Source organism: Amblyomma maculatum, chromosome 10, assembly GCF_055883805.1.
Source record: "Amblyomma maculatum isolate TAMU_Amacu chromosome 10, ASM5588380v1, whole genome shotgun sequence".
NCBI classification, from domain to species: domain Eukaryota; kingdom Metazoa; phylum Arthropoda; class Arachnida; order Ixodida; family Ixodidae; genus Amblyomma; species Amblyomma maculatum.
Window position 1 is genome coordinate 131731727 of NC_139353.1, and position 27584 is coordinate 131759310.

The window sequence follows — 27584 nt, forward strand, 5'->3', positions numbered from 1 at the left end:
GGTTTTTTTCAGAGAAACATCCTATCTCGGGCTAAAGGTTCAACATTGAGAATATTGCCTGCACACAGTAACCATCCCACTGCATGGAGCTTGTGTTGAAGCTCGTACCATCTTTAAGACTGAAAGAAAGCCTTAATATACCATGAATAAAATTATTTGAATCAGCTTTGAAGTCACTAGTTTCATTGCGGTATGCATCTGACATGACTGGGTGTGTCCGAATTTGAGCATCCCATGGGATTTTTACAAGTGTATGGCCCCAGCCAGGTTTATTAGGCTGCAGTCATTATACCTCGGTTTTTTCACTTATGCACAGTCACATGTATGCTAAATTATTACAGTTAGTCTTTTGCGGGAGGATGTGGCGCCATCATGCAGAAGTGGGCGAGAAACACATTGGACGGCTGTGTAGCAAATGACGCAAAAGCGCACCATACGAAATGGCCACGCCAACGCAGGTAGAAAGCGAAAGCTCCCCCCTTTTCTCTGGCCTCGGGGTGGAAAGTAGTGACAGTGATTGCTGTATATCATGTTCATGCAGTATGGGGGAATATTACAGCACGCATATACTATCTTCGTATTGTAAGAGCGTGCAGCGTGGGCCGTGTTCAACATGACAGAATGAGACGCTCTCAGCATGCAGGTTCTTGGCAGACAGGAGAGCACGGAGGCAGAGAGAGAGAGGGGGATCTCAAAGGGCAAAGCAGCCAGGGGTTTGCTGATGCTGCAGAGCTAGGTGGAATCGTCTCCTGTGACTTACGAGCGGTGCATATGCGTGGAGTGTCTTGAGTTACCGAGCACAATGCAGTCACTGCGGCACTTGCATGGTGCAGTGGGCGTCGCTTTCTCCTCGCGTCATCTACAAGCGTGCTGCTATAGGATTTCATCTACGAAGCTCGGCAGAGAGGCACTTATACACACCCCCTGAAAAGGGCATTGTCCCAGCCAGAATGCACACCTGCAGGAAAAGCGCAGCAACGGATGATTCAGCGCTGTAGCCGGTTTCTGCCCTCAGGAGTCAGAACAGATGTGGTCACAGTGGTGAAAAGGTTCTCGGTGCAGAGAGAACGGTCATTCTGTTGTGAAAGGATCCACAACCTTTCTGCCTCCGCTGTAATTTCTGCGGAATCAACGACTTGGTGACACATGTGCATCTCCTACATATCGGATGCGAATCTCGGTCAGGAACCAACGCTGTTCTACGCCCAGAGTGATCCACTCCGCAAGTGAACGAGCATGAACCCTCCAGGAGACTCATTTGTGCCGTGTGGTTTCCTTGCCGTTGCAAACGGTTGGACGAAGACGACGATTATCAAGCTCCCTAACGAAGTGCATCTGATTGCGTACACCGAAGGAACAAAATCTGAATGCTTTGGCGAGCATAAAGGCAAGCCTGTAAGGTAAAAAAAATACTGTGCATCGTGCAAGAGTGTCAAGTGCGTCATATGCTCCGAGCGGCAAAAACACAGATACTACAGGTATGTATGCATCTAAAGGAAATATACATGATGAAAAGTACCTACTGGAGTTTGCACCCAGCCTGTAACGCACCACTGATAGCTGCAATGAGGATTTCTTCGGTGCGTGCTTGCTTTAGTTGCACCGGGGCCTGATGGCGATGTATTTTGTCATTTCTTTATGTGCGAAAGGGCTAGGTAGCTTAGATATCACAGGCGGTCATGTGCGCTAGGCCGTAATGTTTAGCATGTTTTATCGTGACTGCCACCTGACTAACAAGAAAAAAAATACAGAATTTTAATGCACTGCTGTTCGCGAGCCTCATGACCAGCTCAACCACTCGGCTCACGAACAGCGGTGCATCACAACAAACATCCATTTCTTTTTCTTTTTAGTCAGGCAGCAGTCGCGATAAAACATGCTAAATATTATGGTCTAGCGCACACAGCCAGCTGTGATATCTGCGCTACCCGGCCTCTTCGCACATAAAGAAAACAAACAACAAAATACATTGTGATATCAGACTCAGTCACATATAAAGCGAACACACACCGAACAAAGGCTCCTTGTGGCTATCACTGGTGGGTTACAGGCTTGGTGCTAACTCTGGTAGATACTTTTCATTATGCACATTTCCTTTAGATGCATACATACCTGTAATGAAGTGTTTTTCGCACAGTCGAGAGTACACAGTCTGTTACTAAGGTCGGCCATTCACATCTTGATGCTTGGTGGCCCTAATTTAAGCTTCCCGTCGTTGTTGGTTGCGGCTGGCTCCCCGAAGGAAACCTGAAAAACCGCGTCTTGCATCCCGGAAGGCCTAGAAAGTGGCAACCGTATGTGGCAGATGTGGTTGGCATCGCTTTGCCAAGCCTGTGATGGTCACCGTGCTGCACGGTGCCACCAGCCCCGTGCACTGGCGGTGCCAAGAAACGCTGCTGACGCTGTCTAATGTGTTTCCATCGGTCGCCGCTACGACTTCGCGCATGCACAGAAAACTTGCGCAAAAGGCAGATCTGTGGGCTTATAGTGAGCTCATAGTATATCCCTGGCTATTATTGGCTGTGATCATTGAAGCCTTCTTTATGAATGGACAGAAAGCTTCATATGCATATCCTCCGTAGTTCCGCTGAAGATATCCAACACAGATGTCCATGGGAGATCTAAAGCTTCATTCGGACATCTGCTGGACGTCTGTGGGAGATCCATCGGAGGTCGGCAGGCTTCCCACGGACATCCATATATCCGAGAACTGACATACATCGAATGTCCACTGGATGTACAGTGGTTTACTGGGATTGACTTCAATTTTGTGATTCCTGTTCATGACGCAGGTTTGCTTTAGTGTTGTGAATTAAAACAACACAGGAACAATTATATCGCTGTTTCATCCTTCACATGACCTAGACCTGACTTGGACATCACAGCCATCGCTCGACTGTTGGAACCAAAACAGGTGAGAAAAGAAATTCGATTACAAATTATTTGGCGGTCATAGGCGTATATCACGTGATAATACATGTATGGTAATGTCTTACGCATCGTTACAAATGATAAAACTTTAACTCAAAAATTGGGTGTTTATACTGCTTTAAGGCACTGCTCCATAATTTTTTGTTTTCATGGCTTGATGTCCTTCTAGTTACCCCGGTGGATTTTATTCACCACCAGCAGTCCTTTCAACTTTTTTGGTCAGGGAAAACAGTGAGCAAGCAAGGGCAAGGAATCCGAGAGATGCATGCCTTTTCAGATGCCTCCTACTGGGAACAGCCCTTGGAGTTGGGGCTTTAGTGCCATAAGAGCGTGCGTACTACATGCACATGTGTTTGCTGCACTATGAACGTTAAAGGTGCTTTTGGCATTGCGCAAAACTGACCTAACAGAAGAATGCCACTACTCACCGGTCATGGAGATTCTGCAATGTCTGGATCTGTGCCGCTTGAGAGGCTTGCATCGCTTTTTCCAAGGCACCGAACAGCTGCAAGCAACAAAGGCTTCAGGTTAACTGCCAAAGTCATATGATGGCAGTAGTTATGTTGCGTTATAAAAAAATATTACTGCCTAGTAAATTGTTTTAGATTGACTGCGAAAATCGGATGATGCATCGCAGCAAATGTCACGCACTGTTAAAAAAAATCTGCCCATCATAAGGGCTTCAAACTGACCATAACAAACAAATGATGGTTACAGTTATCTAAGTTTCATGCAATGCCTCGTTAGATGAAAAGAGCAAACCTTTCCAGAAATATGAGTCGAAGAGGACTCAAGTTAGGCTGGACGTACATTATTCATCTAAAGGCTGAGCTAGCACAAATTATCAGTTGCTTGAATACTAGTCGAACCCGGATATACCGAACCCAGATAATTCGAATTTTGATTATATCGAACTCACGAAATAGCCCCTTGAAAATCCCATGTAAAAGTATAGGAAAGCTGCATCATATATCGAACTCAATTTTACCGATCGTTTAATATATCAAACTCCGTACCACGCACTGGAAGGTGCGCCTTCCCCAAAGATGATAGCATCACCCTCGGCCGTTTGCCGTGGGACCTTTTCAAGCCATGCACGGAAGGAATGAGAGGGGACAGTTCGGCAAGGGCTGGTCTAGGGCAGCGCCGCGCCCATCTGCGGTGACCACTTCCTGCGGGCCAACATGTGACGTTTGCAAGCATTGTGCATGAAAGCACCAGAGAGAACTTTAGAGAGAACCGGTGGGAATGTGAGGGGAAAAACGCAATAAAGCAAAGCACAAGGGTGTGCTCATTCTTCTGCCAAGTTATCTCTCTTCTTCTCTCCTGGCCTCCCGCCCTTCGTTAGCAGTAGCACGCGCTACGCATGTACCAAGCCAGCTTAGCCCATGGCAGACAACGTCGGACACTTTCTCTAGCATGTGTGCGAACCGTCTGCGCGCGGCGGCTGACATGGCTATAGAGGCTGCGGACGTTAAGGAGCGGTAATCTTGTTTTTTTATACGAGAGTCGTTTATCTTTGCATGTATGAATCAACAAAAGCACATGATCAGCTGCGATCATGACACCAGCTTTTAGCATTTTTCGTTTCAAACAGCATCTGCAGCTATCACGCTTTCCAATAATTTTGTGGCAGTGGACTACGCCCGTCCCAAGTGCTGCATGATAAATCGAACTAGGCTTGTGCATTGAAGCCATCACAGGCACTCAGCCAAATTCACTCACCGCCACCGCAGGAGCTATCAAAAGGTAAACACGCCGTGATGTTAGCGCTGCGCAGCATCTTGGCACGCTGCCAATAAATGAGCTGTAGATGAGACGACTGAAACGGAGGGGCACGCGCTATCGGCATGCAAGCGAAAACGCTCGCGATTTTTGCCGAGGTGACACAAAAACCTTGTTTTGAGCTGCTGCGGTGGCTCGAGCAGCGAGTGCGACGCATTCAACAGTAGGAAATTTTTACCCCTGTCGCTCCCGCTCGTCGCTGAGATCGCTCAATTGCTTGCATGTTAACTGGCCTTAACACTTTTTTTTTTTTTCAAATTCTCAGGGGGAAAAGTGGAGGGTGGGTTCATTATGCTAGTGGGTTGATTACACGACAAATACGGTATCATTTTTCACGAGCGCAAGTGGCATCTGAAGCCAATTTCTGTATATCGATATATAAAGAACTATTTCGCGATCCCCTTGGAGTTCGATATATCCGGATTCAACAGTATTACTTTTTGTTCCAAGTTGTGCTAGAATATGTTATGTGGAGGTATACAGTCAATGACCAATTTTCCGGATCCACTAGAGAGGGCAAAGGCATCTGAAAAACTGGGCAGTCTGAAAAATAAAATTTTATAGAAAAACTCTCATTACATAAACTTCCGATTGCCCCTAGTGATGAAAGGCAGCAGCTTTGTGTCATTCTGGTGCTTAACAGACTCGCCACGCAGCGTTTGCACAAGCGACTGACAGCAACCAAAGTTCAATGGCTCTATTGTCATTGGCAAATGAGGGGTGAAAGCGCTGGCATAGGCGAAGTCCAGGCACAAAATCAAGCCTGGCACTGTGAGTCTACTAAACCATTGCATTTTGATGATGCTTCACCGCATTACCCTCACAGTCCGTGCTGTGCTGCAAAGACTGCTACTGTGTCATGCAGCAAAAAGGGCACCGCTTCTCAGAAGCTCCTTTCTAGCTTCAATTTTGCTTTATTTGACTACTTTTCTGACTCCACTGAAGCTTCAATTAATGATGTTCCAATATACGAATTACATGGAGGCTTGGCTATTGGTAGCGGTGCTGCAGTAAATGCGATGAGGTCCAAAAAATTAAGCAATCAGTCGCAGCGCATTTTAAATTTGGGTTGCTTATACACATTATTTCTATGGAGCACACTGCAGTGTGTCTACCAAACTGATGTTTCCAAATTCCTTGAGTTTTCCAGGTTTTCCCTGAGTGCATTTGTAAAATTCCCTGAGTGACACTTTACTTTGTTTTATGCTAAAACAAGCTGACACAATGCTGCCTGATGCTATCCCTCTCCAGTAAGCTTATTAAACTGGCTCTTAAAGCTATTTTTCTTACATTTTCATCAAACTTGAAGAAACGCGGTATTCTGATTCAGTTTCTTGCACCGATTTCAAATATGTCACCATTTTTCCAATTCACAAATTAGTTCAAAAGATAAATGAAATTAATTGTTCATAATTTGCAAAAACAATGAAAAAATAACCACAATACAAAAAATTCACATGAATACTTTAGAAAGCACAAGGAATAGAATGTTAGGAGCACTTTTTCGATATAACGAATATTAGCGATTTTATAGCAGTTCAAAGTCCACTGTTCCAAATGTGGGTGCCCTACAGTCTGATCCAGAGCAAAATTGAGAAACATATGAAATGTAAATTGCAAAATCTGTTCCTAACATTGCGTGATTTGCACTTTTAGCTACATGCCACAACAAAAATTATGGTTCTACCTCCATTAAAGGAGGAGATATCGCTTCTGCAAACGAGCATGAAGAATGTGTGTTTTGAGAAAACGAGATTACTCTCTTTTAGAATTATTTTTTTAAATTTATGGTTTTAATTTATGATCTTCATTCACAAATGACTGCAATAAAGCATAAATGAACTTTCTAGACTTATTTAGAAGAAAGTTATGGCTTGTCAAACGTGGCAAAAAAAAGCTCATTTTGGCGACTGGGACAAAATATTTATTTTGATAATTTTGGAAAAAAAGCAGTGGTAAAAAAGCAGTGTTGCTGCAGAACTTATATGAGTATCTTTCTGGCAAAAAAGAAAACAATTATAGCAATAGCTGCTATAGAAGCCGTGATATCGCTCCTCCAAAATGGTGACTGTGTCCAAAATTTGAGAAATTTTGAGAAAGTGGCGAAAAAAGTTATGCATATTTTTTTAATTACCGAGGCTAATAGCAAGTAGATAAAATGAGTTCTGAATAGTTTTTGCTGTGAATGCACCGTTTCCCGTCGAGATAATTGCCCCTGCAACTAAGAAAGAAATTTATTTTGGAAAAAAAGGTTTGTGATTCCGCATGCGTGATGCCGTTTCGCGACTCCCGCTGTCACTGCACCGGTAACTTTTCTGAGCGTTCGACCTGTCGCGTCCATGAAAACTGCTTAGGTATCACTTTTTCATCTGCATCGTCATGATTACGATGCTCGTAAGCAAAAGCTATCGCCTCGAAGAAATTGTTTGCTCTCCTGCCTGTCGTGCCGAGCACCACCGGCAATGCCATTATCCGACCATTAGCAGCCCATCGTGGAGAGTCAGCGCTTCATCATTGATTGCTGATAACATGATGGCGCGTTGCTGCGTCTCCGTTGCGCCTATCCTTTTTTACCTTTCTTTGCCTTTTAGACTAGTATAAAGCTCAAACCTAAATTTTCCGCGTTTTACACCATCACGAAGTCACAGTTCGACCAAAGTCTGCCTCTGCTCTCACACTGACAAGGAGAAACAAAGAAAAAAGACCGCGGCGGCTGCCGGAGCACGAAGCTGCGCTGCTGCGCCGCTTGCATCACTGCATCACGGGTGCCAATGATGCTACCGCGTGCACGCCCCGTGGAGTAAAAGTGAACGCTTCCATCAAGCCGGTGAGCAGGGAGAAAAGAGCTGTCTATTGAAAAACACAACAAAACAAAGGGAGGCCGGTGGTCCGTTGAATGGCGCACGTGCAAAACCTAGGAAGCGCTTGCTCTGCCGTCGGCCACAATGGCAGGGTCTGCTTTCGGCGCGCTTCGAAACTCGAAACGCCACACCGCTTTATCATAGTGTACAATCTTGCAACACCAGCCCGCTTTGTTTGCACGAGCCGGCATTACTGCGACCTCAGTATCCTTTGGGCAGAACTGCCGCTAATTTTCCCTGATATAGGCACAAATTCCCTGAGTTTTTCCAGAGTATCCAGACTCCCTGAGAAGTCTCGGTTTTCTCGGTTGGTAGACACCCTGACACTGACCCGCCATGAAAAAGTGAATAATCAAGCACGTCCGAAAAATCAGTGGTCTAAATTTTCAATCTATGACTGTACTACTCCTTCTAGGGGGCACTATTATTTGATGCCGATGAGAAGTGTAAGTAGCAATCTACGATTATTGACTAAATAATATCCATCTAAATGATGAACAGTAAATACTGGCACTGTTCTGCACACTAATCCCACTTAACTGCTTAGCAGCTACAGCTAATCCTTCACTAGAAGCCAAAATATTTCAACGGTGCGACACAGTGAAATCACCCGGGCTGCCCAGAATCCATGAGTGTGGCATGTCTCACCGGTTCCATGTACTTGTGATGAATGTCCATTTCGGCTCGATACTGCTCCTTGGTGATGTTCATCATGGCTAGGTTGTGGCTCTGCTGCAGTTCCTCTTTCTGCAAAATGTGATCAAAGAGTGGCACTTCATTTTCACAGGTCACTAAGACTCTCCTCGACGTCATGCGAATGCTTAGGACATCCACAGAACATCCAGTGGAGTTCCAATGCCCGCACCACAAACCTGTGGGTACCACAAATAGTACAGCAACTATGTTCGTGGACCAGAAAAAATGAACAAATGCGGTTGCTCAGTGGGCTCTTCTTGATGCATGATATGAAGTAGGTTAATCGGCAAATTAATGGATAAATCTGCAAGCATTGCATTTACTTTCTGGGAAAGACCAAGCTATGATCACATATAGACATATGCACCTCCCTACAAATTTGCCTTGTGGGAATATTTGAAACTCTGAATAGTTTGCAAACAGTATTCATTGTTCGATAGATTCGTACCATACTTTTACTGTACAGATTTTTCATCTCTGAACATTAAAAAAAATCAAGCATATTTTGGTAACCTAACCTTGTGACAAAACATTGTGACATTTCCATAAGGCAGTACCTAGAGTTGTCACATGAGCTAACCTAACATTTCCCCATACAATCAACTGCCAGAGTCCACGTGACATGAAAAAGTTCATGTGACGTAATGGTAAGCCTTGCAAAAAATCTTTGCAGTAATAGCCATCAGCAATGGTCGCAGCTGTTGACCTTGATATAATGAAATCGTGGCACCAACTGTCTCTTAGCTAATGCTGAATTACTGAAAACTTGGCTCTACCAAATGTCCAGTAAACGAACTGACGTGAGACGAACGTCTATGATGGCAACAAGTGACTGCTGTTGATACAACATGTCGTGTTTCAGCACCGATGGCGCATATATGTGGAAAATGCAGCAGACTTGCTGCTTTTGCTTTTGGAATGTGTACTACAATACTTTATGCTCAAAAGTAGCAAAAAATAACAGAACAAAGAAAAACGACAGGGCGGGCGGTGAGCGTCTATCACTGCCACGCGGTTGCTCGTGAACTCCTGTGCAGCATCGGTAGAGGGGACAGCTGTGAGCCCCGACGACGAAAGGCAAACAGTCAGTTTGCTGGGGCAACGGTGGTGGACGAGCGGGAAAATGCGCGGAGACGCAGGTGCTTCTTCACTTGGTGGTAGCGTGAGCACGCGCACTTTCCGCTAGACTGACTCCTCCACTACACCCTTAGCCCTGCGCCCTCAGACGTTTCGTGCGAATCGTAGCAGAAAGGAAGCTGCTCCACGCACTCAATGCGATCGATAAATATTTGACCGCTTCTATACATCCAAATAATTCTGATTTGATTTGATACTGCAAATACTTTGAAGGTGGTTTCCCTACAATAAATTTTTAATCTGATTTTCATTATGAGATGTCCTTTTGAGCCCTCTGGCAAGAACTGCATACAGTCGAACCCGGATATATCGAATTTCGGTTATATCGAACTCACAGAATATCCCATTGAAAATTCTATGTAAAAGTATAGAAAAGCCACGTCATATATCAAACTCAATTTCACCGGTCGTTCGATATATCGAACTCTGCACCACGCACTGGAAAGTGTGCTTTTCCCAAAAACCATTGCATCACCCTCGGCCGTTTGCCGCGTGACGTTTTCAAGCCGCGCGCGGAAGTAATGAGAGGGGACAGTTCGGCTAGGGCAGCGCCGTGCCCATTCCCTAAAGGCGCGCGCATTTGCGGTTATCGTTTCCCGTGCACCAGCACGTGCACCAGTCCATGCACCGTGCACCAGTCCATGGCTTGCAAATATCGCGTGCACAAGCACGTGATATTTGCAAGCCATGTGTGTGAATGAACCAGAGAGAACCGGTGGGAACGAGTGGGGAAAAATGCGACAGAGCGAAGTGCAAGGGTGTGCCCATTCTTTTGCTGAGCTATCTCTCTCCTTTCTCTTTCCCGGTCTTCGCTAGCAGTAGCACGCGCTACGCATGCGCCAAGCCAGCTCAGCCCATTTTTAGACAGAATGTCGGACGCTTTCCCCAGCGTGTGTTGCGAACCCTCTGCGCACAGTGGCTGACGTGGCTATGGCGCCTGCGGAAGTTAACAAGCAGCAGATTTTTTTTTTTTCTGAGAGTCGTCTATTTTTATCGTTGTGCTATACGCACGGCGTAGTGTAAGATATGGCGTTACGAAGCGGCTTTTTTTCTTTTTTTTTTTGCGGCGTCGTTTATTCTTGCATGTAAGAATTAACGAAAGCATGCGGTGAGCTGCGATCATGACAACGGTTTTTAGCATTATTCGCTTGAAACAGCATTTGCAGCTACTGTATCACGCTTTACAATATTTAGTGGCAGTGGACTACGCCAGTCCCAAGCGCGGCGTGATAAATCGAACCAGGCTTGTGCAATCAAGCCATCACGGGCAGTCTGCCAAGTTCGCTCCCCGCCGCCACAGGAGCTATAAAAAGATGAACAAACCCTGCGATGTTATTGCTGCGCAGCATCTTAGCACGCTGCCAAGAAATGAGCTGTGGATGAGACGACCGAAACGGAGTGCGACATGCAAGCGAAAAAGCTGGTGATTTCTGCCACGGTGGCTCAAATGGCTGAGGGACGCAGTTCCAAGTTGGAAATTTTTTGCTCTGTCGGTGTGGCTCGTCGCTGAGATCGCTCAATCGCTTGCATGTGAGCGAGCTGGCCTTAACGCTTTTTTTTTTCCAAATTCTTGAGTGCAAAAGTGAAGGGTGGGTTCATTATGCGAGTGAGTTGGTTATGCGACAAATGCGGTATCGTTTTTTTCGCATCGTAAGTGCTGTCCCAAGCCGATTTCTGTATATCGAATTATCGATATATCGAACTATTTCGCGATCTCCTTCGAGTTCGATATATCCGGGTTCGACTGTATAACAAAAACCTGGATGTAATGAAAACTCACGGACGGTAAAGCCAGGCCTAACTGTATTCTAGTCTATGAAGTAATGCAATATACAGCTTACTACTACTACCGTACCTATCTGATTCCTCCAGCTTTGTTTCACAGAGGCTTGACAAGTATAGTAAATTATTGTAGTGATGGGTGAAAACAAATGTTTCTGTTCATAGCTGAGGTTTATACAAAAGCATTCGTCTGCAGTATCAGCTGTACTAAAATTATTTGCAAATATTTGATCCACAATCAGTTTTTACTATTTGCACTCACTCAATAACCAAAAATTTCACATTCGCACACTTTGACTAAAACACATTCAGATCAGAGCTGGTCAAGCGAGTGAACACTTACCTTCGCTTTGTGTTCTGCATCCAAGGTTTGGATCTGCGATTCATTCTGCTGTTTGAATGCCATAACATCCCCGCATGAGAACTTCTTCCCCAGCTTGGAATGAGACTTGGAGAGCTGGGCGCGGTGCTTCTCGGCGGCCTGGGCCAGCTTGTCGGCGCGCTGCAGCTGCCCCTCGCGCTCCTTCTCGCGCAGCTTGTCGAAGCGCTTGCGCACGCCATTCAGCTCCTTCTCCAGCTTGTTCTGCACCTTCAGGACCGCCTTGTGCTCCCGCAGCTTGACAAGGGGCTCGGCCGAAAGGCTTGCCTCGGGTGACTCGAGTAGGGACAGGCTCCTCTCCTGCTGGTTGCCCTCGTCCGAAAGGCTCCGCACTGTCTGGTCCAGCTTGCCTGCGGCGAGGGATTAACACATGCACCTTTCCTTGCTTCTTCGTTGTTCCTAGGGCACTTTTTTTTCATGCATTTCACACTGAGCTTGCTCGCCGCCAGAAATGCATTCCCAACTTGTGGCCTGCGACCATTTCCACAACAGCATCCTAGTTTCTCACATTTCACACCACACCAGAGAGAGGGGCATGCCTTGCCATCCTTCTTCGGCGCTCTCGGAAAGGACAACATTCGTAACCGAATTGTGAGGGGTGCATGCTACAGATTGACAGTGCAAAGAAATGACACTGCATACTGAGGTTTCTTTACAGCTACTACGCGTCATTTTGCTTGGACCATTAGCAACCAAACCCCTGTAACCGTTGAGTATTGTACATTTCTATGTTAGATACTTTTATATATTTTTACGGTTAAGCACTCACTTATTTGCAGCGAAGCTGTGCATGAAGTTTGCATACTGAGTCGACTTTTGTCTTGGAGCCAAGTTTAACAATGCTACTTGCATGGTTTCGCCACACATATTGCAAAATCAGGACTTTCTGCATTGAGAATGAGTAATCAAAACGTCACCAACACAGACTTGCCACGAGATATTGGTAGATAGATGAACCCACACTCGCTGTAACAGGCAGACACTGTAGGGTGCTAGGGCCAACATAGAGAAATGAAAAAAATGTATATATAAAGAAAATGTTCAAGAAAAATGAAGGCAAGGGCAGAGGGGCAAGCGATAAGTTTGCATTTCCCCAAGCTTCACCCCCTTGGCTTTGCACCGTAGCATACAATACTCCACCACTGAAGGGCAACCATGGTACCATCTGTTGCCCGATGAAAGCATTTTCAAAGAACTGGCTGTGACACAACCCCTTCAGGCTCGATGGCGATTGATAACCTTGAAGACTGTTAACACTAGCCTTTGAAAATGACTAGAGACAAGGGTCATTCTTAAACTTTTGATGCCGATGACACGTGCAACGTGTCTTAAGAGTGGGAGGAAGCCCCTCACGGTTCAGAGTGTCCTGCCTCGCCAGGTTGGTAGCGGGGCTCCGCTGGATGCCGCCGTTGAGCGCCGCAGATGGTAGTGTGCCATCCATGGAGTCGGCGGCGGTGACCATGCGAGACTCCGCACCGGCACCCAAAGTCGCCTGTGAAGGGGCTGATGTAGTGGCCGTGGCAGCGGAGCAGGAGGAAGAGGATTGCTGTGGTGGTTGCTGTGTGCTGGAGGTGGCTACTGACACCTCTGCCTTGGCCTGAGTAGTCGTCTGCAGGGGGCTGCGGTTCTCGCCAGAAAGGCCCCCCTGTGACAGACATGCATGCCGCAGTCAGGAAGGACATCACCGGAGATATGCAAATGAGGCTTAAAGAGCATGCCTGAAACTTTTTCTAAAATAAAAAGGATGTTTTTAGGGTTAGGCAGAAGACCCTTGATCCCGTAATAGTCAGATCTGAATTAGTGGCAGACTGGCAACAAAAGCATTTGCAAAAAATAGTTTATTTAATAGCAGTGAAAAAAGAGAAACGTAGCTTATAAAGCTGGTTTAGTCGAAACGCTGTTGGCATAGTAGTAGTAGTAGTAGTAGTAGTAGTAGTAGTAGTAGTAGTAGTAGTAGTAGTAGTAGTAGTAGTCGGCACCATGCGATTGTTGGAAATAATAGGGGGCTATGTAAAAAATATTGTATATAATGATAATTTTTGGTTCTAATGATTGATGATTGATTGATGTGTGATAGATATTGATCGAGTTAATGAAATCACTGTAATTAATTGATTAATTAAGCGAATGAAAAAAATTGAAGAAAGGGCAGTTCAAAGGTTGGTTTTTTGTTTAAAAGTTGTTTGCTGCACTTCAATTACACACAACACCAGTGTTGTCAGGAGACAGCACTTTTGCTAGGTGTGGCCTTGTTGCATATTCACGACGGCAGCCCAGGGAAACTTCTCTACTTGGTCTGGTCTGTGTGTTATGAGATAGAAGACCCCACCTCCTCGAACTCTGCGCACCAGAAGAGCCAAGCACCGAGCCAGGGGAAAGCCCGCTGGTTCTCAGTGGCATTGGGAATCAAACCCCGCACCCGCTCTACACATGATGTGGATGCTTAAGCCACTAGACTACCATCCTGACAGCATTTGCAACAAATAAGTTGACCAACTTGTCACAATAAATCTGCATATGGCAGACCTAGCGGAAATGTTCAAGAAAAGAAATTCCATATGCGCAGAAGTGCGCTTCAAGAAGTGGAATAGACCACTTCCTGGAAAGGCTGTCAAGTCTAGAGACTTCAGAAACAATTCTGTAACAACCTTTCAATAATAGCCACATCTCTTCTATTATGGTTTTCCTGACCACACTGTAGTTTAATCATCTTTGCGCTCGTGTCCATTTTTCCAGCAATAAGTGTCTCCTGCTCTGACCGAGATTGACCAACTGTATTCTGAAATAGTAAGCCTGTCTCACATTGATTACTACCCGGAAGGTACCGCAGTGTTTGATTTAATGCATAACCTGGAAATGTTAGCCGAGGTGCTCCTTAACCAAGCTTTCCTTGCGCCATAAGGAATCAAAATTGTCACTGAGTAAATATGGCACTTTTGGGTGCCCCGTGGGTCTTTCTCTAATCCCCCAGAAAAATAGGGCCCTTTAAGAAAATAAAACTGAACTTAACCGAATCGTGTCTCTTCATTTTCATTCATTTTCCTTGAAGTCTTTCCCCTAGTACAATGTAGCAAAATACTGCTCCCTCAATGCACTGTGGCCCACTTGTATGGAACTAAACCACACCAAACCATCAGTAACTGTGCAAGATGTGGGTATACACTGCACAAACGGCTTACAGCCGAAATTCAGAATACCACGCGGCAATTCACAGATTAAGAATACAGTCCAAAAGATCTGCCCATGGTGGGTGGCAGTGGTCTTGCCATTCCCCAGTCCATTTGACAGCCCACGTCTGCGATCACCATCCATCCCTCAATTAGCTCTCGGCTAGACAAGAGGGTGCTCAGCTTGAAAGGCTTTCCGCTTGCTCGTAGAATTGCTCCGACACTATCACCAAACTGTCAGCCGCATGGCATGAAGGAAGGCATTTAATTAGGGGTGAGAATATTATCTCTCGTGCCTCTGCCAACTATGTTTTTTTAGTGCTTACCACATCTGGCCACAATCATGGATTTCGCTGGTGGCAGTCAGACAGCTGCTCTCTCGGTCCCTCTGTCTCTTTCTTTCTGTGAGCTTAAGGTGCAAAGGAGAAGGTGGCGATGCTGTGAGCCTAGGTGGTGTTGCACTTCATCGCGTGTCTTAGTCAACAGGAAGCATACCGGTCGCACAGCTGCAGCCTCTGACAGAGCGGCACGCATTACAGTCGCAGCCGTCACTGGTGAATGCTGTACAAGCATGTGTTACTCCAGACTAAGAAGCCATGTGTCGTTTGCTCACCCTCAAGTTTGCACTCTTTCCCTATCGTCTGTCGCGCCTCGGCCTTCATGGACAGCCGGCGTGCATGCACGGTGCTCTCCCAACCTCGTCTATGATGTAAATATTCTTACACTGCGACCTCGGCTTTGAGCAGCTCACCGGGCTGCCACTTAGTGATAAGAACCACTGCAGATGGTGTGAAGAGAGCTCAGGACGTGGCTGCGTTGTGCTTTTGATTGGCATCGCTATGCGTGAAGCCAGGCAGTCTGGCTTCATCCATGAGGCAAAAATACCTCGTTGCATAGGAGCAAATGCTGCGTACCAGCAAACATGCAGTGCCTTACGGCAATTTCCACTGGTCGCTCTGAAGTAGGTTTTCTTGCTATGGAATGACGATTTCAAATTCCACTGGTTGAACAAGATAAATTGCACAAATTCTGCTGGTGATACACAACAAAGTGCTCTAGCTCGATCCGCCAATCAGAATCGGATCTCGCTGAAAGTTCTGGTCAGCAATGTCATCACTTCCGGACGTTGGGGGATCTTTTCGGCTGCTTTTAGTGGTTTCAGAGGTATCAAGAGAAGACACTGGGCATCCCCATTTTCTGCGCACATATGTCAAAGTGTGTCTATCGAAAAACGCCTACAGCACTAAAAGCATACAAAAGCAAGTTGCGCAGTGCCATACTCCTGCCTATTTAAGAATTGCAACACATTTTGGCACTCGAACGTGACTTCAACTTTCGGAATCGGCTCAGTATTAATTTTACCGTGCATTCTGCCTGTTCTGCTAGTAGACTGAGCCTGATTCGCATTGTACGGGTTTAGATCGCTCTGTTCCAATTTGGGCACCCAGCTCTAATACCGTCAATATCGTCCTTGCTGTATCCTTTGCAAGCAAGTGTACAGGGCTCACCTCGTCGAGGTCGTCGGTGAGCGCCCGCAGCTGCGTGGCGTGCTTCTCGATGCGGGACTGGTACTTGATAGGGTTAGCCAGGGCGTCAGCCAGCTCCGAAAGTCCGTCAGGCACGTAGTCCTTGACGGTGACATGCACAAAGAGCGTCTGCAGCAGCAGCGGCTGGCCTGACTCGTTGCGCAGGGAGATGTGGCGGTAGCCCGGGCGTAGCCCCACCACGGGCAGAATGCGGTGGCCCAACAGTTTCCCGCTGTCGTCGCACACCGAGATGCGCAGCACGGCCAGGTCCGGCAGGACCACTTTCTTGAACACAAAGGGCTCCTCGTCGTACACCGGGTTGATGCCGTTTGCCGGCACGGTGCGTGTGCGGAAGCGCCGCCGCACCGTGTCCGCTGGGAGGCCAAACATGTCCACCTCCACATACGTGCCCACGTGCTTGTCCGACAGGAACTGGCCAGAAATTATCTGCACCACCCGCAAACCAGGAACATTTACCACCCGGATTAAGGAGGAGGCAAAAGAACACTTGGTAAGCCATCAAGCTCGAGTCACTAGTGGTAAGAGCAGGCTGGTGCTTCTTCCACAGAGGCGTCAATATACCATATGTCCCAGCTAAAAGCTTCCTAGTCCAGTGAAACCGACTGAGGACTGCTAAGAGTAGCATGCCCTAGACTGCAACAGTTTTTCCCACTATTCAACATTGATTAGTAAGAGCCAGTTAGCTAAATTTTAAATTATTTACTTAACAAAAAAGTGCGAATTGAGAAGTCATAGATATTCCTGAAAAACAGTAGATCAAAATGTTCCCATCAAAGTATAACATTTGTGCAGCTTTATTTATCATCCTTAAAATAGAAATACCACGTAATGGGCCACTGACACACCTCTCACCCAGTGCAAACGCAAAGCCCCATCGGCGACAATGCTTCAGAGGAAAGCAATTTCTTTTTCCCCCCAAAATGCATCTTCGGATGCTGAAACAGCACCGCTGTCACATCTGATCAGTCTTTCTTTGTAATATTTAAGGATGCTAAAAACATCTACTTAACACAAACGGCAGCTTGGTGGAAATATTTCAGTCAGATGACCCATCAGTTGCAGGAGCTTAGAAGAATGCCAACTGCTGTGGTGGCTCACCCTGATGGAGACAGTGCCCGCAATGATTCCGTCAACCGTGGACTCCGTAAAGGGATCGAACTTGCGATCGGCCCGCCGCATAAAGTCCGGCTTGAGCAGGTAGCCACTGCGGCCATTGAACTCAAAAATGCCCAGGTTCAGCTGCATGCCCAGGTCTGTACGTGACACCGGGGGAAGGGAGAGTGTTAGTCGAGACCTCAATTCTAGCCTCTCATGGCAAACTATACAGCAATGCAGGGCAACCCATCGACCAAACGAAGCTTAGGGAGAGACTGCCAAGGGCAGCTCAACTGAAATCCTAGCCCTGGAAAACTCTTGAACTTAAAAAAAAGAAAAAAAGATTGTGCTTTGGAAGCTGAAAGTGACCGTTAGTGAACAAGTGGATGTTTGGTCTGCAGTATTGTATGTGACAAATAAATAAAGGACATGCTGCCTCGTTACTCAATTTGCAACAGACTCAACTGAGTACAACATGAAAAACTGGCCCCATAAACATGCACTAAAGCTCAGGATAACTGAATATGGCCCAGTATATAGTACTGGGCTTCCTACGAGCTTAAACATGTGTAAGAATTAAGTGAGTCATTAATGCTTGCTGAGAGGTCACATGCAAGATTATTATTGTAAAAAAACTTTCAAGTTTCTCATCCTTTCCTTTGTAAGCTACACCAATGAATTCATGTGTTAAAAATTATATCAAGACTGACACAGCAATCTTTCAAAGCAATAAAGCTGGATAAACTGCGGATATCGTGGGAGAGCATCTCTACTACATCTTGTAAAAAAAATTAAACCACAAACTAAGCATGACAGCCTTCGTTATACACATCTGTTGACATTATTGCAATTTAGTATATTACTAGCGAAGAATGTAACTTTGGATTGCAGTCTTACAAATCTATTTATGCTCTAACCCCTTTTATATTTTATTGCTTTACGACATCTACATGTTCTTGGTGTCAGTGGAACAAAAATGTATGTTGAAATTTCAATTTCCAGATGTAAGGCAATATAGATAGAAAGAAGGAGCAAACCAGAAGGGCTTAGAAATTTCAAACTACTGGCTGATGTAAGGAAGGCTTTCATAGTAACCGTATCTCATGCCACATATCAGTATCATGCCACATATCTGTTGTTTTGTCAATGTGAAGGAGTTGAAGAGCAAGACAGTACCAACCTAAAGACTGAAAGTTTAACGCTATAAGTTGGCAGCCCGCATTCCAAAATACCTGCAAATGAAAGACAGAGGTGAGCAATTAGCACCATGAAAAGCACACTGGTAAAACACAAACACAATTCATAAAAACAAACATGCAACAGGCCGCTACACTAAACACTGTCGCTAAGATCTAACATGTGCAATGACATTCTTCAGGTTTTGCTAAAGCACGAAACCTCCCTTCCTTGAAAGTTTGCTCTGATGAGCTCCAGCACATTTCTCAATGAAGCGACATATATACCATAAAATTCTGAGCAAGCGCCCTAACTCATGCAAACTCCCCGCTTCCTTCCCTCAGTATGCACCTCACCCAGGCAGCATTGCCATCCAGTCCAAGAATTCAATCCAATCTCAACCCTCAAAAACGTCACAAATAGAAATGGCCTCCGTATAGCACCGGATCGACTGGATGCGCATATGGCCGAAGGCTGATGTTGGTGTCGGACGACCACCGTGAACGAGACATGCAATGCACGTGACCAGATGGGCAGATGGCCACTGTCTAGGCGGGAGCTGATGCCAAAATGAAATAAAACAATCGCTAACATATTTAAATAGCGTGCCAAGAAATGGCGGCTCGGCGGCACTGATCAGTTTGCATTGGGAGTAGCGACGTACAGTTGACTCCCTTTAAGATGAACTCCAAGGGACCATGAAAATTGTTCGTCTTATCAGAAGTTCGTCTAATCAGGAGTGCTTCCAAAAATGATGTTTGAGCATACAGAGTGTGTCCAAATACCTCGTATATGAGAACAAATGAATAAAATGGCCTTTCAGGAAAATAAACTGCAATACAAGCATTTATTGCACTAATGATTGTATACTACACTTTGCAGTAGTAAGGCATCAGGCACTGTTGACTGTTACCCAGTCTGTTATTTTTTTTTTGTGTCTGTCGTGAAAATCGACGGCCTGCTACAAAAGCAGACATCTCGCTTAACTTTTGAAGATACCCTTCAGTGCCCTCACACTGTTCAAAAAACTGCACTAAAGTGTCTAGGCAGGCATCAGCTGCATCAAAGGTAACTAGTGCAGATTCAGGCAGAACATTCAAGCTGTCATCTTCAGCAGCAGTTTCCGATGGTAGGTCAAGCACTTCTCCAATCAGAGCGTCCAGTGTGTCAGCCCTACACGTTTTCACACCTTCGTCAATGCTGACATACGCACTGATGTCAACGAACACACCCTTACTGCTCAGCGCAGAAACAATGCTTCTATCCTCCAAGTTCACAGTGTGGTCCTCATTCATAGTATCGCAGTCATTCTGCACTGAGCAATCACTAAGCACCACAAATCCTGCATGGCGGAAAGCGTTGGCAATAGTGGCTTGAGTAACCTGCTCCCAGGTGCTCGTCAGTAAGTGGACAGCACTTAACAGGTTAACTGTGTACTCTTTACTGCTCTCCATGCAAATCAGCATCCTTTGCAGCAGAGAGTGACGATAGTGCCTCTTCAAGCTACTTATTACTCCCTGGTCCATAGGCTGCAGCTTCGCCGTTGTATTCGCTGGTAGAAACTCCAGTCGGATGGCATGAAGTCCGGCGACGTGGTCGTGTCCGGGACAGTTGTCAACAACAATGAGAACTTTTCTCTTCTGTCTCTGGAAGTGGCGATCCATCTCTTGAAGCCACTGCTCGAAAAGTGCCTGCGTCATCCACGCTTTTGAATTAGCCATGTACGTGACCGGCAGCGTTTTTATGTTTTTAAAGCAGCGTGGTGCTTTAGATTTGCCAATCACCCGCAACTTTAGTTTTTCAGTCCCAGTCATATTTGCGCCCACGAGGACCATTACTCGAAGCTTGCTCCGTTTGCCCGCCACGCAGTCATCACCAGCAAATGCGAGCGTTTTATTTGGGAGTAGCTGGTAGAAAAGCGCAGTTTCGTCCACATTGTATATGTCTTGAGGGTCATATTTGTCCATGAGTTCATTCATCTTGTTCTGCCTCCAATTGCTGCAGACCGCTTCATCCACTGTGGCGGCCTCGCCGACAACACAAAGAAAGGCCAGTCCATGCCTTTTCCGAAAACGGTCGAGCCATCCATCGCTGCACGCAAACTCGACATTCAGTCGCAGGGCAATTTCTTCTGCCTTAGCTTTCAGTAGCACTCCATTCACTGGCAAATTCGCACTGCGCTCTCTTCACCCAGGCAAGCAGAACGTCTTCAAGGTCTTTGTGCATAGCTGTGCGCATCCTCTTCCACTTTGGCGTAAACTCACCATCTTCCAAAGCACTGGTAATTCGCACTTCGTCCTTCACAATACCCCTCACGGTACTTTTCGCGATGCCGAACTTGCACGCTATTTCAGTTTTTGAAAGCCAGCCGGCGCGAACTTCGGTCAAAACTTCGGCCTTCTCACGAAGCTGAAGCGGCTTTTTTCGAGTTGTTGGCCCACTAGCCATAGTAGCAACACGGCGAACATGGCGCGCACGAAAACAAACAGCGCACACCACGAGGTGACAGCGTACAGCCTGTTTTTTTTCTCTCTCTCTCTTCCTCTCTGCGCTCTGTTTCATCCTTGCCCGAGGTCGTACCAAGACAGCCGGCGCGACGCGAAACGCGAACCTACTCCTACTGCGGGGACAAAAGGAGTGAGCGGGGAAACGGTGGGAGAGGACGAGCAGCGGCACTCTTCCGCCTTCGTAGAATTGCATTTCCGATGGCGACGTGCTTGGGTCTGCGTGCGTCAACGGCACGGATGGTCGTGGCACTGAAAAGCTTTTTTTTTTTTCTTTCCGCTGAAGCGATGCTCAGACGGTTGAGTAAGCTGCGCGGGTGGGGTGCGGCCGGCCGTGAAAATTCATCTTAACCGATAAGCGATTGCAAAGTGTTCATCTTAAGCAGACTTTTTTGCATTGACTCTATGGGGAACCAAACAAATGACCTCCACTGTTTATCTTAACCGAGGGTTCATCTTAAGCGAGTTCGTCTTAATGGGAGTCTACTGTAGTGAGAACAAGCAGCGTGGTGCTTCGTTGAGGTCTCGATGCACAATTCCTGACCAGCCTGATCGAGACTTAAAACTAATTAAATCGATGTATGTTTTGCTCAGCTTACTTTTTTTCTGGTAAGAAAATTTTGCCGCCACCTTCTTGAATTCAATGCCACATGGGAAAAGTGCTTTCCTGTACTTTTCCGGTAATTTTGGCACTTGAGATGGGGGGGGGGGGAGGCACTTTCTTTGTATTTTATGGTATCATAGTAAAAGCAGTGAATATGTGCTACACAGCTGCCTCCGGAGCTTATCAGATATAAAATACTATTAGAGCCTAGTTTATGAAGCACATAAACCACCATTAAATGAAAATGTCACATGGCACATAGCAAGTTACATAGTTAGTAGAAATTACTACCTCCTTGACACAGCTGCAAGTGGTGCTTGGCATGCACAACAAGCTGAAATGATTAGTTTGGTGCTGTTTGGTTTATGGGGTTTAAAGTTCCAAAATGAGTTGGGCTGTGAGGGGCGCCATAGTGAAGAGCTCTAGATATTTTCGAACACCTGAGAATCTTTAATGTGCACCGGCATCACACAGCACACAGGCACCCTGCCCTTCGCCTCCGTCAAAACACCACTACTACAGCCACGACTTATCTCAGGTCCAAAGAGTGCTGCCTCAGAGTTTATGTGGCTAAAAAACTCCTACAAAGCAAGTGCATTTTAGGCAGTTACTACATCTGAACTCTGCAGTATAAGTACATACATGCTGTTGGCAACTGGGGCACAAATGTATATTTATTTCAGTTATTGACACCACTGAGTTAGATTTGTTCCTTTTGGCTCTGCCACAAGCATGTATTCTTACCATGTCTTTTATTCCTATAGACAGTTCATTTCGAAAAATAGATCAGCACAAGCCCTGCTGGCAAATAGCAAGTGAGAAAAGGCGCGTTGATGATACTTCCTGTGGTCTTGTTTAAATGCTTTGCTTATCTTCAAAACTATGCGAATAAAAACAATGGTAAAACTAAAAGGACATATGCATAAACCACAAAATTTCTGCATGCTTTTTTCTTGCAGTTTTGAAGATCAATAATTCTTAATGGCCAGCCCACCAGGAAACATGATTAACCTTGGCTCTTTTTAAAGACTATACTCTTTTTATGCGCTTATCAATCACAGCACCCAAGTTGTGTGCTCTGCTGCAGTGTGCCCTAAGCCCTGTCAGTGTTACCACAGGCAGTCTTTTTTTTCCTATGCTGCCGACAGTCTTTTGTTCTTTGTCTAATTTGTGGAGCTCTGTTTTCATTGTCATGTACGAAATGGCCCACCATAATATCAGCCATCAGCATTACACCCCAAGCTAAGCTTACTGCAGGACAGAAGCTTCTCCCAATGAACTCAAACTGCTCATGGCAGTCATATGGAAATTTTGCTCTAATGAATTCCGTAAATGCACACTGAAACTTTCTTGGATGTTCCACAGACATCCTCAGGACATCCAGGGGAGTTGCCATATGTCCAATGGGCTCTAACATTGCCACTTCATTTCGTTCTCGTCTACTTGTGCCTGTATTTCCCCTCCGCTTTTTATGCATTTCGTCAGTCTTTGACCTGCCATGGTTGCTCAGTATTTGGCTGCTGAGCATGCAGGCATGGGATCACAGCGCAGCCCCATATTTCAATGGAAGCAAAACGAAAAAAAAAAAAAACACCCATGCATTCCGAATTGTCTGTTGGAGAGCCTCAGGTGACCCAAGTCATCAGAAGCCCTACACTATGGCAACTATTACTGTCCCTTCCTTCCTTCACCCCTTCCCTCACAGCATGGTTGTGATAAGCCCAATGTGATACAGAGTTTGCAGCTCTTACCACCTCACAAACCTTTCAAATAAGATTCATTTTCAAGAGCTTTCCTACACACGTTTTTACTCAGTTTCAGCTGGAATGTCCACAACTCACAACTGTTCTTAATCCACATTTATGTCCAGGGTGTAACCATAGTTTCGCTTCTTGTCACTGTGGAATCCTTGGTCTTATCTCCTGCATCTTTTGTATAATGTCAACTGCAGCTGCTCTCAAATACATATGCGCAGCTGCTGCAATGTGTAAACAGTGCCGGGAGGGTCACAATCATAGTCAGTGTTCTGGCAGTTCTTTTGCCCTCTATGGTGCCCTGGTCATCTCTGCCCACTGCTCGAAGGCATCATATTACAGCCAAAACCAGAAATAGACACAATCTATCTGCATGCGTGACTTACTTGTGGCATATAGTTACTAGAAGAAACGCGCGTACCACTTGGATAAATTCTACTCAATTGGCGCTTGTTATAGCTGGAATGAATGGGTCAAGGTAAAAGAAACAAATAAACCAGCCTGGACTGCCACAGAAAACTAAGCACAAATGCATGCAATGCCCAACTTCAATGAAGGGAGTGAGGGGGGGGGGGGGGGGAGAGAGGTCTAAAGACATTTGAAACAGCCTGTTTTTCAGTTCTGTGTAGTCTTCATAACACTCGATAAACAATGATAAAGCTGCAAAGTGGTTTAAATGTACACTCCTTCAAGGCATTCTAGAATTGTTTTAATACTGTTCTTGGTGGGCTTGTGGCATTAGGGAAAGGACAAACAATGAAAGAAAGGCAAAACAAGGTGCGAAGTACAGCAGACGTTCCATCCCAATCTTCGGTCCCTGTACATCTTTTCTCTGTCACCACACATCTATCATGAACAAACAACTAGCCCTGCAACAAATACACATGCGCTTCTGAAAAGTCTATCAAACTCAATAAGTTCTCATGTGGAAAAAAGGTAATGAAGATGATAGGTCCCACTCTCCAAGAGGACTTTTTCAGCGAGAAGGATACTTCACAAATTCTACAGGGTGTTCCTTGAGCAAGTTTGTGGCTTGTGTTTCAACAAAAGATGAGATCTCATAACTGCGGTCCCGTTCTGAAAGGAAAAAAAGGACCATCACGAGAATTAGAAACTCTGAGCAATGATAGCAACAGGAGCAAATAACATGTCAACATAGTTTAGTTAGTTAGCCCCAGTTTGAGGTCTTACAATAAATGCACAGCAGATATTCAACACACGGCACGCTCATCTATATGTATTCATAAGAACACGGCATACACTCAGGCCTAATAAAGCACAATCTCAATGATATGAATCTCACAGATTACAATAAACATTCGTATCATCATCCGTCAATAATATCAATATCAATAAACATTCGTATCAAATTTGTATCGTCGTATCACTGCTTGCACTAGCCAATGCTTGACTATAGTGACTGTAGTATTTGCAAGATGAGGGTAGCACTCAGTGCTCACAGGCACGGTTGTAGTTTATGCGTTCCCATCACCCATATTTGTGCAAGACAGCATTTCAAAATGTCTGAAGTTCTCTTAATCGCACACAACGCCTTGTGGTCACAAAGTTTTACATATTCCCAACTTAATTTGTATCAGCCAAGTTCATATTATAGAGGTCCTATGGTTGCAACCTAAGGGTGGTGCCAGTGTTAAAAATTTCTAATACAGTCGAACCCGGATATATAGAATTTTGGTTATATCGAACTCACGGAATATCCCCCTGAAAATCCCATGTAAAAGTATAGGAAAGCCGCGTCATATATCAAACTCAATTTCACCGGCCGTTCAATATATTGAACTCCGCACCACGCACTGGAAAGCGTGCCTTTCCCAAAGACGATCACATCACCCTCTGCCGTTTACCGCGTGATGTTTTCAAGCCACGCACGGAGATAATGAGAGGGCAGCGCCGCGCCCATTCCCTAAAGGCACGCGCATTTACGGTTATCGTTCCCTGCGCGCCAGCACGTGATGTTTGCAAGCCATGTGCGTGAATGAACCAGAGAGAACCGGAGGGAACGAGAGGGGAAAAATGCGACAGAGCGAAGCGCAAGGGTGTGCCCATTCTTTTGCTGAGCTATCTCTCTCCTTCCTCTTTCCCGGCCTTCGTTCGCAGTAGCACGCACTACGCATGCGCCAAGCCAGCTCAGCCCATTTTCAGACAGAACGTGTGTTGTGAACCCTCTGCGCGTGGCGGCTGACGTGGCTATGGCGCCTGCAGAAGTTAAGAAGCGGCATTTTTTTTTTACCGAGTCGTCTATTTTTATCGTTGTGCTTTACGCGCAGCGTAGCGTAAGATACGCGTTACGAAGCGGCATTTTTTTTTTTTTTGCGGGAGTCGTTTATTCTTGCATGTACAAATCAACGAAAGCATGACACCGGCTCTTAGCATTTAAACATTTGCAGCTACTGTATCACGCTTTCCAATGATTTTGTGGCAGTGAACTAGGCCCGCCCCAAGCGCGGCATGATAAATCGAACCAGGCTTGTGCAATCAAGCCATCACGGGCAGTCTGCCAAGTTCGCTCCCCGCCGCGCCGCCCCAGCAGGAGCTATCAAAAGATAAACACACTGCGACGTTATCGCTGCGCAGCATCTTGGCACACTGCCAAGAAATGAGCTGCGGATCAGACGAGTGACATGCAAGCGAAACGCTGGCGATTTCTGCCGCAGCGACACAGAAACCTTGTTTTGAGCTGCCGCGGTGGCTCGAACTTCAGAGGGACGCAGTTCCAACAAGTTGGAAAGTTTTTGCTCTGTCGCTGCCGCTTGTCCCTGAGGTCGCTTACTTGCTTGCATGTGAGCGAGCTGGCCTTAACGCTTTTCTTTTTTTTCCAAATTCTCGAGTGCAAAAGTGGAGGGTGGGTTCATTATGCGAGTGAGTTGATTACGCGACAAATATGGTATCATTTTTTCACATCGTAAGCGCCGTCCCAAGCCGATTTCTGTATATCGAATTATCGATATATCGAACTATTTCGCGATCCCTTTCGAGTTAGATATATCCAGGTTCGACTGTAGTGAATCTAAAATTTTGCCGCTGGATATGCAGAATGGTTTAAACAATGCATGCTGAAAATTACTCATTTGGCTCCATCCTTGTTCATCTTTGTGGCAGTGCTCACAAAGCTAATACAAGTCATCTAAGCTTTGGCAGCATGACAGTGCTTAAGCCAGATTTGGCAAAATATTTGCTGCTTGCACTAATATCCATAACAACATTCCATTTAGTTTAAATTCCATTGTTACTATTTGAATGAAATTCTGCTTTTAGCTACACTGCCAACATTCAATTCAGGATCAACAAAGTGCTACACTATCTGGATCTTATGAAAGAGCACTGAACAAGCGTAGAGGGGGAGCTTCAGTTCCAAATGTTGTTCAAACGTTGACTCTGACTTGCAAAACTGAGGCTCACCCTCTACCCTTGTTCAGTGCTCTTTCAAACTATATAGCATCATTCTCTCAATCTACCCAATATCTCAATCTTGTAACTTCTGCAAAAATAAGGTGGAGGCCAGCACTATCACAAAATTAGAATCAACATCATCATCATCTCTTCTTCTTCCATATCATCAATGCACCTGCATAGGTTTCTACAGCTGCGGTGTCTGAGTGAGAAGAGAGGAAAAGGAGCCACTCACTTTCGGCATGCTCGAAGGAGTGAAAGCGCACCGGCTGAATGTAGTTTACGAGTGCAGACATTTCCGCAACAGCCTCGGACTCCTTTGCAGCGGTGCCCTGCAAAACAGATGGTGCGTTTTACACACACAAATAAGAAAGGAAACACTTTGCAGATTTCAGAGCATTCATGCAACAAACCAGACTGAAATTAAGAAGGGACTGACCCTGTGCTGTTAATGATCGCCTCATACTTAAGAAGGCACCTTTCACTGCAGTCAGTGAAGTGTTGGCAACAGTAAAAAATGGACCCTCGTTTACTGCACCCGAAGAAAAAGGCCACTGAGACATGAAAAAAATGCAGTTGCTGCACAAACACCCCCTGGCACGACATAAAAGTGACATTAATGCATCTACCAACCCTTCCAGTATACACTGCTCAGAGAACTGACTGTTACCAGAATAAAATAGTGCAAAGTTGCTTCTGCTGATTAACGGAAATCCATGTACGCCAGCCACACTGAGAGCAACAAGGCCCTTCCA

The 27584-nt window shown here is 45.7% G+C and overlaps 1 protein-coding gene across 2 annotated transcripts in view; it reads right to left on the reverse strand.

Moving 5' to 3' along the window:
- Nucleotides 1-27584, reverse strand: part of Plc21C (Phospholipase C at 21C) — a 290194-nt gene that overhangs the window by 42621 nt on the left and 219989 nt on the right. For both annotated transcript variants that reach the window (XM_084580466.1, XM_084580465.1), the window contains exons 9-18: nucleotides 27065-27161; nucleotides 24411-24495; nucleotides 23805-23877; nucleotides 18561-18612; nucleotides 17384-17538; nucleotides 16247-16711; nucleotides 12925-13216; nucleotides 11536-11921; nucleotides 8226-8324; nucleotides 3360-3436 (exon numbers count right to left, since the gene is read on the reverse strand). In XM_084580466.1, the coding sequence (XP_084436592.1) occupies nucleotides 3360-3436; nucleotides 8226-8324; nucleotides 11536-11921; nucleotides 12925-13216; nucleotides 16247-16711; nucleotides 17384-17538; nucleotides 18561-18612; nucleotides 23805-23877; nucleotides 24411-24495; nucleotides 27065-27161 (1781 nt within the window). The remainder of the gene's footprint in view (nucleotides 1-3359; nucleotides 3437-8225; nucleotides 8325-11535; nucleotides 11922-12924; nucleotides 13217-16246; nucleotides 16712-17383; nucleotides 17539-18560; nucleotides 18613-23804; nucleotides 23878-24410; nucleotides 24496-27064; nucleotides 27162-27584) is intronic.